At 55.7% G+C, this 11,155-nt stretch overlaps 1 protein-coding gene across 1 annotated transcript; it reads right to left on the bottom strand.

Moving 5' to 3' along the window:
* Nucleotides 1-464: 464 nt before the first annotated feature.
* LOC103723726 (uncharacterized) lies at nt 465-1,582 on the bottom strand. Its single transcript, XM_008814743.6, has 2 exons — nt 1,339-1,582; nt 465-980 (listed from the first exon to the last, which is right to left on the bottom strand). Exons 1-2 carry the CDS (start codon nt 1,473-1,475, stop codon nt 617-619), a joined length of 501 nt encoding a protein of 166 aa, XP_008812965.3. The 5' UTR covers nt 1,476-1,582; the 3' UTR covers nt 465-616.
* Between the last annotated feature and the right edge of the window lie 9,573 nt (nt 1,583-11,155).

The following is an 11,155-nucleotide window of genomic DNA, read 5'->3' as shown; positions in this document are numbered from 1 at the left end:
CTGGTGGGAGATTTGGATTCCTCTAAGGCAATTCATGTCTTCAGGAAGGCTAATAGGGCAGCCAACTAGGTTGCCTCTTTTGTTGCTTGGCATTCTGGTGCAGTCTTGTGGATTACTGAGATAGCTATCCCTTCATGTTTACGCTCTTTTCTCTTTCTTGATTTTACTTACTGTACTCACATTAGAGCTGTTTGAGCTGCCGTTGTATCAAAAAAACATAAGAATAATAATCAGATGACACTTCCTAGAACTTAGGATCAATCGAAATGGCCGGCTATGCCGGTCAAGCGGTCAATCGGCATTGTGTCTAAATCTTTAGACTGGATTAGGACCAAACTATGCCACTTGCAGCCCTACCTCTGAAAAATCTTTCAAGGTGGTCCGCCCGTGGTAATTAAGCTAGTTTTGTGTGGGGCTGGAATTTTTCCCCATTTTCACGTCATCATATCACCAAAATCACAATCTTATGAATCTTTGCTCTTTGTTTGTTCCTCAGGAAAGAGATACAATTTTTCTTCTTTGTTGCATTGATCGTACCTTTAACCATAACAAGACATGAAGATTACGTCCTCTTCTGTATGTGTGAAGACCGGTACATGAGATAAACTTTAATTCGTTACTCTCTCTGATACATTTGGCTAGAGACCTCTTCCAAGAGCTTATATCTTCTAACCTTACCCCTAAAGGCATGCTTGCTTCTCCCCAAGCCTGGCGATAGCTCTGCCGATCTTGCGATCTCGACCGTTGGTGATCTCTCGGGCGCTCTTTGCTTTTTGATGGGCTTGTTGAGGTGCAATGCATAGGCACCCCGGTGTACTTTCAGTCCCAGCCCTCCATTATTACTACCGGAGGACGAAGAGGTTGAGTTATTGTGATCCTGGGTGGAGGATTCCTGAGGGAGAGACTTTACTCCTTCGTCCCTTAGGCACCAATTGCATGCTCGATAGGTCTCAGTTTTTAGGTAGAGATCGCTGCAGTATCTGAAGGGAGAAGAATCAATTAATAGAAGACAACAGCTTACCTTGTGTTATGGAAATCCGCATAGTTATTAAAGGCGAATTATGAGACGAATCTTAGTACGATTATTTTTTTTTTTTTTCTTGCAAATTCTTTATAAATAGTTTCTGTAAACTTCCTTTTTTTAATAAAAGTCGGGTATCTTTGCCTCTCTCTTCACCAACAAAAAAAAGAAAGAAAGAAGAGATTATCAGGATGGTGGCGAAGAAGGATTCGTAAAAGCCGACTTGGATCAGATTGATCTACTGTCATTTCTAGCTATTGAGGAAGCTTTGAATCAACCAATATCGATTACAGTGGAAGAATCGTATTGTTTCTTACTTGTGTTGAGATCTAACGAGGCAGATCTTGCATCGAAAGAGCTCTTGCGGCAGGCCGTGATCGCCACACATGCAACAGACCACAGATGAGGATGTCGGAGATGGGGAGGGAGGAACAGCACCTTCTTTGCCTCCCATCTCAAGAGCAAACTAGGAGAGAAGGCTTTCTCATCAAGCTTCTTCTTGTTGGGAGAGGAAACTGATGAATAGGAGAGAGAGAGAGAGAGAGAGAGAGAGAGGAGGAGAAAATAAAGTTAGAAATAGAAGAAAGGGACGGGGGAGTTGGGAAAAACCACACACATCTTCTTCGTCTCTTTATGGTGGCGGTCTCTTTCGCTGGCCCACTTGCGGAAACGAATAAAACATGGGGCCATTGGATTAGCATGGAGGAAGAGATGGGTAACGTAGCCTTGCGAAATGAGTGGGTCGATCATTTGGAGCACGAATCTCTATGTTCTCCTAACGTACAAGCCACTGCGATGGACTGACTTTAAGGTGCAAATGGGTCGGGTCGGGTCGGGTCTTGAGTGATCCCAACCTAATTCGATTGCTTATTCGCATTCTAATTTTGGACTTAGATCCAACCCAATTGAAGATCAATTTGGGTCAGGTCGGGTCTATGTATAACCCAGATCCGACCCAAAAATTTTGGGTCCGAATTGGATCCAAGTTGAATCTGGGCTGGGTCCGTCACAAAGCCTACTTTCATGAAATGGATGCTCTCATGACCACCGGTCGAGTTCAGAATAGAGAGCCAACTGAGATGCATACTGACTGCCTGGAATGAACCAGTGGAGAGTCGCTACACATGTAATTCCAGAGTAACATCTTGAGGAGAAAGACCTAGGGTTTCGAAGAATCGGAGAAGGGAGGAACATCTAGAGGAGTAACTGAGGAAGAATCAAAGAAGAGAGGATGGGGGAGAACAATGTAGGGCAAGTTGCAGATCTAAGGTTTTGGAGGAGGGAGATACCTTCGGGTTGAGACAAAGCATGCTGAAGTCACCAGATGCCGAAGAGACTCGTTGAATCGCTGCACGAGTATGAAGCGGAAGATCCATCTAGGAAGGAAGGGTTTTGCATGATGGCTCCAAATGTTCCTCAGCCTTAGCTCAGGGGAGAATCGGAAGATCGAAGAGAGCGATGGAAAGGAAAATCGAACGGCATGGTTAACTGGCTAAGCCTCGGCTGAAACCTTAAAGCCAATGAGCAAGCAACGAAGTAGGCATCTGAGCGATTCCCTACGAGATGCGGCTACAGCCTGTGGGCCTGCGAGCCCAAATAAAAAATCCGGATTTGGGTTAGATCGGATCTGGTCGGGTTAAGATTCAGTAAATCCAAATCCGATCCGAAAAATAGAACGGGTCCAATTTTAAAACTCGATCCAACCCCACGGGTCTTCTAAAATGGGTCAGGTCGGGTCTAACCAGGTCAGGTCAGGTCATGGGGCAACCTGACCCATTTGTAGCCTTAGATAGAAGGTTGAAAGGTGCTCAAGGAGCTCAAATTTTGGCGATAAATGAATCTTGGAGATGTTAAAGGGACGTATTTGCAAATGTTTTAATGTTATAATATGGTTTGCTATAATGTCACAAGTTCCATATGGAACATGTTTTGGGTGTTAAGTATGGCATATACATGCCATGTTAATGAGAGAATATCTATTCTATTAATCTCCATAGCTGAAACATCTCAGTGTGGTGTTTGTCAAGCTCCGTGTTCCCATGGCCATCGGCGAATGCGTCGTTCTGTTATCTGACTTTTAACCACGCCTTTTCCACAGGCCAACAAAAAAACCAAAGAAAGAAAAATACTCCCTTGGACCTTGAGGTTAAATAAAATAGAGGACCCATCATAACTGGGTCCCAGGAGCGGCCCAATGTATTTGGGGGCCTAAGGCCATTTTGTGTTTGAGGCCTTCCCTACAGTGGGCCGGCCTAAGGCGAATTCACAGGGGGCCTTTTTTTCCATTTTATCTTTGAGGCATTTCCTGCGGTGGGCCTTCTTTGGGCCGGGGCCTTAGGCGACCGCCTCAGTTGCCTAAGGGTTGGGCCGGCCCTGCTGGGTCCCATTCAGATTTGTCAACAAGGGGACGAACTATGGCTTGTCGGCGAGGGATAGAGAAATCTAAAAGGACTTCTTGTTTTAAAATTATCACAAGATGTGTCCGGACTGCCGCCACAAAAATGTGCTCTCTCAGAAGTGCTTATAGATGATAATTGTATTACCAAGTAGCATGACATCTAAGTGAAAGTATTTTGTGACTTGCTCATATGTGTTCTGTTGCTGGTGGTCCAAACCGAGAACGATTAGCACAGCGGTGTGAACGGGGTTCCGTTTGAGTTGCCTTGGTTGGTGTTGATTGCGCTCCACCTTCCACCGGAAAACCTGCAAGCAAGCCTCGCACCACCACTGGGGTAGTGGGGGCCCTCCGACGATCAAGTCAGAGGAGATTGGAGGAGAAGGAGAGATAATAGTAGCAAGTAAGAGAATGCTCTGAAAGTTCTTGCTCACCCCCCCTCTTCCTCCCAGCCGCATATATACCAGGCTGGGGGGTCTTTCAGGGGGGTTCGTCATCGTGGGGCACGATGGAGCTGCCACTGACACGGCCGTTATAGGGCGTCGTGGGGCAGCGCTGGGTACGGCCATGACAGGGCGTAGTGGAGCTCCGCCTTGTACGGCTGTTACAGGGGATCGTGGAGCAGCGCCAGATACAACCGTTGCAGGGAGTAGTGGAGCAGGAGGCTGCGGCGTGCCTCTGGGGAATAGCCAGTCGTTGTCGAGAGATGTCCGACTCGGGGTCGGGCTGCGGAGACGAAGATGTCCGACTCGGGGTCGGATTGCTGGATCAAGGGGCAGCCGACACGGGGTCGGGCTGCGGAGCCGAAGATGTCCGACTCGGGGTCGGATTGCTGGATCAAGGGGCTGCCGACTCGGGGTCGGGCTGCGGAGCCGAAGATGTCCGACTCGGGGTCGGATTGCTGGATCAAGGGGCAGCCGACTCGGGGTCGGACTGCGGAGCCGAAGATGTCCGACTCGGGGTCGGATTGCTGGATCAAGGGGCTGCCGTAGTCTTCCTGGGCGCGCGTGCCGGTCACGTGGGGCATGGTGGCTAAGTTCCCCCGTAACAGTAGCCCCCCACTTCCGAGCCTGGAACCAGAAGGGGAACGGGTGAAGGGAGTGATGCTTCGAGATTGCCGCCATCCCTCGGAGAGGCGCGCGCGCTTCGAGCTCCCCGCCTTCTTTATGGCGTATGGCGGTTGTTGCTGACCTGGCAGTCTGAGGATTTCGGCGGACATCCTTCCTTAATGGCGTCGATTCGCCTTTGGGGCGCGAGCGACCCTTCGGCAGCCAGGCGTCCTCTGGCGTCACCGAGGCGTCACCCACCTTTCCGCCTATTTAACCGGGGGCCCTCCTCCGTCCGCCTTTCTCTTTACAGACATCTTCGAGTTTCTCCTTTGCGCTGCCGTCATTGCCGTCGGACTGTTCGCTTGCTCCTCCTTTGACGCTCTCGGAGCCGTTCTTCCTCCTCTTCCGGTGAGTTGCCCCATTCTTCAATTTAAGGCTCTCCATACTTTCTCCTTTTGTATTAGTGTACTCCAGTCGTTCCGGTCCTTTCCCCCTTCTTGACCCCGTCCTGACCGTAGATTCACTGGCCATTAGGGATGGGCGAAGTGAGAGCAGACCGCATTAAGTCGGAGCTGGTCGCCGAAGACCTAGATAGGTTCGTGGCTCGATACCACCTTCCCGAGGCCTGCAATGTTACGCTCCCGGGGCCTGAGGAGAGGATGTCCCATCCTCCTCCAGGGAAGGTTGCCATCAATGAGGGCATTCTTCAGGCCGGGTTCCGCTTTCCCCCCTCGGACTTAGTCGTTCAGGTGCTTCGGGGTTTAAGAGTGGCGCCGACGCAACTGGTGCCGAACTCATGGCGCGCCCTGACGGCCTTTCAGGTTCTCTGCCGCATGCACGAGGTTCCCGCCACCCTGAATGTCTTTTGGGAATGCTACGGCCTGAGCGGCCACCCCCAGGACAAAGGGTGGTGGTGCTTTGCGGCGCGGCGAGGGTGCGGCCTCGTCAAGGAGGCTCCTATCTCCATTCACGGCTGGAAGGGGCGCTTCTTTTTCGTTGACGCAGATCCCTCTTGGGGAATCAGGGCAACCTGGGAGACGCCGATGAAGTCCCCGATTGGCCTATCGAGGTTGTCGAGGGAGGAATCCGATGGCGTCGCCGTCTTGAAGGGGTTGGTTGCCGAGGGCCGGCTCCCCTCGGTGGCTCGCCTTATTTCCGAGGATACCTTGGTGAACGTCGGTCTGAGCTCGGTCCCCGCTGATCGTGAGCCCGCCACCATTTCTTTTTTAGCTCTTTTCTCCTCTTTCGTCTCGTTCTTTCCTTCAGTTTCTCAACCTCCGACCACCTCGTCCTCTTTGCAGAGATCGACGACGTCATGCGGTCGGACAAGGCAACGGCTGTTGGTAGGACGTCCCTACTGGAAGCAGTCCGGAGGAAGAAACGAGCTCCTCCGAGCGGGGCCCCACCGGCGAAGAAGTCCCGCCGGCAGGCGACTCCGACGCCGATAGACGGGTCCGGACCCACCGATCAGGGGGACGCCGCGGGCGCGGACCGGCAGTTGACGCTGTATCAGCCCTCCGATGCCGAGACTACCGTTTCTCCGGAGGCATCACCCGGGCGCGCCCGAGATGGACGGGTCGGACGTGATCGGTCCCCAGCCCAGCCTTCGACTCGGTCGGCTCCGGATGATACGAGGAGGGATGCGCCGAGGCCCCGGCCGAGCGGGACCCTATCAATTCCAGGGGCGGTCCCCGCCCCGAGCATGGTCAGCATGACTCTTCCCCAAGCGATGGGTAAGGGTAAGGCTGCAGAACCACCGTCCGACTCCGGGGAGAAGTCGGGGTCGGCCTTCACTTTCGCCGGCGCCCGAAACCTCATCGAGACGGTGCTGCTGGAGAAGGACCGCAGGCAGGTCCGGGAGATGAGGGTCCCTGACATTGGGGCTGCCAGCTGCGTCTGTCTCATGTCGGTGAGTGTTCTTTTGGTCGCTTTCATCATTTATAGGCTCTGTTGATCCCCGCCTGACGCCCTCGTTTTTCCTATCTCTTAGCTCGCTCAGTACATGATCCGCCTGGAGGAGTGCTACGAGGAACAGGCGAGGCTTCTGGCGAGGGCCGAGAGCCAACTGAAGGCAGTAGAGGAGGGAGGTCAGGCTGCGGCAGGGAGGACGACCAGGGACCTCGAGATGAGGCTCCAGGTGGCCGAAGAGCGGGCACTCGGCTTCGTCACCCTCGAGAAGCAACTGTTGGAGGCTCAGGAGCAACTCAAGGTTGCCTCGGGTCTCGAGGGCGAGATCAAGAAGGCGGAGGAGCGGGCCGAGAAGCAGTCCCGGAAGGCTGCCGACTACCGGGAGAGGTGGGAGAAGGCCCAGCGGTCAGCCGACAACGCCCGCAACCGAACCCGGTCTCTTGAAGCCAAGCTGGGCGAATTGGAGTCGGCTTTGGAGAAGTCCCGCGCGAGCGACCAGGAGCTTCAGTCGCGCCTGGAGGAGGCTGAGGCTGCTCGCATTGCTGCCGAGGCGAAGCACAAGGAGGCTCAGGCTGATCTGCTGAGGATCTCCTCCGAGGCGGACGACCGGATTGTGGCGAAGGTCTTGGAGGCGAAAGCTCAGATTATGGAGCGGGCAGAGGTGGCGCTGGCCGAGAAGAGTGCGGAAATCGGGCGTCAGGCGGTACAGGCTTATCGTCAGTCCGCCGAGTTCACCCGTGATATGTCGGAGGCGGTACAGGCCTATCGTCAGTATGACGAGTTCGTCCGTGACATGTCGGACGCGGGGTCCGACTCCTTTATCTTAGGCTTCGAGGAAGGCCTGACAAGGGTGTCGGCTAAGTACCCCGAAATTGACCTGAGTGGGATCTCTCTTCTAGACTCCTCCCCGGCGCCATTGCCCGCTGATTCTCCAACCGCCTCCCTACCCCCTGCGGACGTGCCCGGCGTTCCCGACCCGGGGGTTCCTCCAAGCTGACCTTCTGTATTTTTGTTCTTTTCTTTGTGTGTTGGCGTTTTGCCAAGTTGTATGGGTCTCGGCCCTGAAACAACGAAAGTTAATGCAAATAGAGTTTCTTCATTTCACTTTCGTCCTTCTTCTTTTTAACTCTTGGTAGCGTCTCGCTGACTCCCGACTCTTGAAATTCTTCTGGCGCTAGGCCAGGTATCTGAGGGTTAGGCCTCAGGGAATTCTTCCGGCGCTAAGCCAGGCATCCGAGGGTTAGGCCTCAGGAACTTCTTCCGGCGCTAAGCCGGGCATCCGAGGGTTAGGCCTCAGGAAATTCTTCCGGCACTAAGCCAGGCATCCGAGGGTTAGGCCTCAGGAAATTCTTCCGGCGCTAAGCCAGGCATCCGAGGGTTGGGCCTCAGGAAATTCTTCCGGCACTAGGCCAGGCATCCGAGGGTTAGGCCTCAGGAAATTCTTCCGGCACTAGGCCAGGCATCCGAGGGTTAGGCCTCAGGAAATTCTTCCGGCACTAAGCCAGGCATCCGAGGGTTAGGCCTCAGAAAATTCTTCCGGCGCTAGGCCAGGCATCCGAGGGTTAGGCCTCAGGAACTTCTTCCGGCGCTAAGCCAGGCATCCGAGGGTTAGGCCTCAGGAACTTCTTCCGGCGCTAAGCCAGGCATCCGAGGGTTAGGCCTCAGGAAATTCCGCTCGTTGGTCGGCCAAGGCTGGCGCAAGCCGAGGCGACCGGTCGGGGCTTCAGGCTAGTCTGCTCTCGGGATGATCATCGGGTTAGCCTGGCATCCGAGGGCCGAGCCTCGGGAGATTCCGCTCGTTGGTCGGCCAAGGCTGGCGCAAGCCGAGGCGACCGGTCGGGGCTTCAGGCTAGTCTGCTCCCGGGATGATCATCGGGTTAGCCTGGCATCCGAGGGCCGAGCCTCGGAAGATTCCGCTCGTTGGTCGGCCAAGGCTGGCGCAAGCCGAGGCGACCGGTCGGGGCTTCAGGCTAGTCTGCTCCCGGGATGATCATCGGGTTAGCCTGGCATCCGAGGGCCGAGCCTCGAAAAATTCCGCTCGTTGGTCGGCCAAGGCTGGCGCAAGCCGAGGCGACCGGTCGGGGCTTCAGGCTAGTCTGCTCCCGGGATGATCATCGGGTTAGCCTGGCATCCGAGGGCCGAGCCTCGGGAAATTCCGCTCGTTGGTCGGCCAAGGCTGGCGCAAGCCGAGGCGACCGGTCGGGGCTTCAGGCTAGTCTGCTACCGGGATGATCATCGGGTTAGCCTGGCATCCGAGGGCCGAGCCTCGGGAGATTCCGCTCGTTGGTCGGCCAAGGCTGGCGCAAGCCGAGGCGACCGGTCGGGGCTTCAGGCTAGTCTGCTCCCAGGATGATCATCGGGTTAGCCTGGCATCCGAGGGCCGAGCCTCGGGAGATTCCGCTCGTTGGTCGGCCAAGGCTGGCGCAAGCCGAGGCGACCGGTCGGGGCTTCAGGCTAGTCTGCTCCCGGGATGATCATCGGGTTAGCCTGGCATCCGAGGGCCGAGCCTCGGGAGATTCCGCTCGTTGGTCGGCCAAGGCTGGCGCAAGCCGAGGCGACCGGTCGGGGCTTCAGGCTAGTCTGCTCCCGGGATGATCATCGGGTTAGCCTGGCATCTGAGGGTTGTCAGGCCTCAGGAAATTCCGCTCGTTGGTCGGCCAAGGCTGGCGCAAGCCGAGGCGACCGGTCGGGGCTTCAGGCTAGTCTGCTCCCGGGATGATCATCGGGTTAGCCTGACATCCGAGGGCCGAGCCTCGGGAAATTCCGCTCGTTGGTCGGCCAAGGCTGGCGCAAGCCGAGGCGACCGGTCGAGGCTTCAGGCTAGTCTGCTCCCGGGATGATCATCGGGTTAGCCTGGCATCCGAGGGCCGAGCCTCGGAAAATTCCGCTCGTTGGTCGGCCAAGGCTGGCGCAAGCCGAGGCGACCGGTCGGGGCTTCAGGCTAGTCTGCTCCCGGGATGATCATCGGGTTAGCCTGGCATCCGAGGGCCGAGCCTCGGGAAATTCCGCTCGCTGGTCGTGCGCCTGTCGCTTGCCGCCCGACGGGATTTCTCCGTGGCTGGCTGCGATCATGTTTCTCCTCCTCTCCAAGCGTCGCCTGGGGAACACCAGATGGGCATTAAATGCTAATTGAGGGGTTACCTGGGAAATCGGATCGCCAGTTGCTGCTTGCGAGGAGTGTCAGTTAAGCGGCCGCAATACGCGCGTTCTTCGAGGCGGATGCGGCCTGGGCGCGAGCGGAGATATGTGGACCCAGGGGTACAGGCCACCCGGAGTGTCCTGCACAAAGAATGCGATTAAGGAGAATAACGCTTAGGAAATCGCGGGAAGATACGCCTCGAGAGCCGGATCGGCTCCGGATTCAATGCGCCCGCATTTATTGGAGCCACCCGCATCGGAACGACCGGGGGGCCGCAGTTTGGCTATAAATATAGGTGCAGGTGCGATGGAGCCTGCCAAGCCGGAGCTGTTCAGGTTGCCATGGATCGTGGGCCTCCTCTCCGGCGCATGGTTGAGAGACCCCTACCGAAGGAACGGGAGGCGCGCCCTTCGCGACTTCCGCCAACTAGCCGTTTCATCTGGGATCAACAAGGAGGTTCTCCCCGGCGGAACTCCGCTCTAGGCGTTTCATCCGGGATCACGTCTCCCCTCCTTGAAGTTCGGCCTCCCGATTGAGCTCCACGCCAGACGCTTGATCCGGGACCGCGCCTCCATATGCTCTTCTCCCTTGCATTCCTTCTCTCCCCTAGCACTGGGGAGGACCGGAATATCTCTTGGAGGTGGCGTTCCCCTAGAGGCAGCGGGAGCTTCTTCTGCGGCGGCTCCTCGTCTTTTTCGTGAGGCGTGGATGGCGCCTCTGGGTAGGAGCAGTGTGGACTTCTCCTTCGTCCACTTCTTCTTCATCCGCGCCGGCTCTTCGTCTTTTTCGTGAGACGTCGATGGCGCCTCCGGTTGGAAGCACCCACTTCCGGTGGGATTGCAGCCGCTTCGGATGGAGGTTTCGGGATCCCAGATCTTCAGCTCCTCGGAGTCTCCACCTCTTCTTTACTTTCTTTACACCCTAATTTCCCTCTGGGAATTCCTTGTAATCACACGAGCACGCCATTGTAACCAGAAATTATTGAAATGAAAAGTGTTATACATTTTTGAACTGTCTTTCTGGCATTGTCGTTCTACTGGTAATACATCCGCAGGTTAGCGGAATTCCAGCTCCTTGGAATTTCTCGACCATCTAGGGCCTCCAACTGGTAGGAGCCAGGTCGGTTTACCCAGCGAACCCTATACGGGCCTTTCCAATTTGGCGCTAGCTTCCCACCTTCCGCAGGTTAAGATGCTTTAGCTCGCCTTAGCACCAGATCTCCGATTCTGAAAAGCTTCGGTCGGACCTTGGAGTTGTAATATCGGGCCACCCTCCGCTGATACATCGCCATCCGAACCTGCGCCATTTCCCTCGCTTCTTCCAAGAGATCCAGGTTCCCTCGGAGTTGCTCCGAATTGGCCTCGGGTCGGTGCGCGGCCACCCGAGGTGAGGGGAGTCCGAGCTCCACGGGGACAACGGCTTCCGTGCCATAGGTTAGGCTGAAAGGCGTCTCCCCGGTAGGGGTCCGATGCGTGGTCCGATACGCCCAAAGGACATTCTCGAGTTCTTCGACCCAAGCTTGCCCCGTCCGATCAATTCGCGCTTTGATTCCTTGGAGGATTGTCCGATTTGTGACCTCGGCTTCGCCGTTGGTTTGGGGATGCGACACAGATGTGAACCGATGCTCGATCCCGAACTCCTCG

The sequence above is a fragment of the Phoenix dactylifera genome, chromosome 15 (assembly GCF_051530095.1).
Source record: "Phoenix dactylifera cultivar Ajwa chromosome 15, Ajwa_hap1_PhDact_Kaust_v1.1, whole genome shotgun sequence".
In the NCBI taxonomy this organism is placed as follows: domain Eukaryota; kingdom Viridiplantae; phylum Streptophyta; class Magnoliopsida; order Arecales; family Arecaceae; genus Phoenix; species Phoenix dactylifera.
Note: the sequence above shows the minus strand (reverse complement) of the source record. Positions and strands in the feature narration are given on the sequence as shown.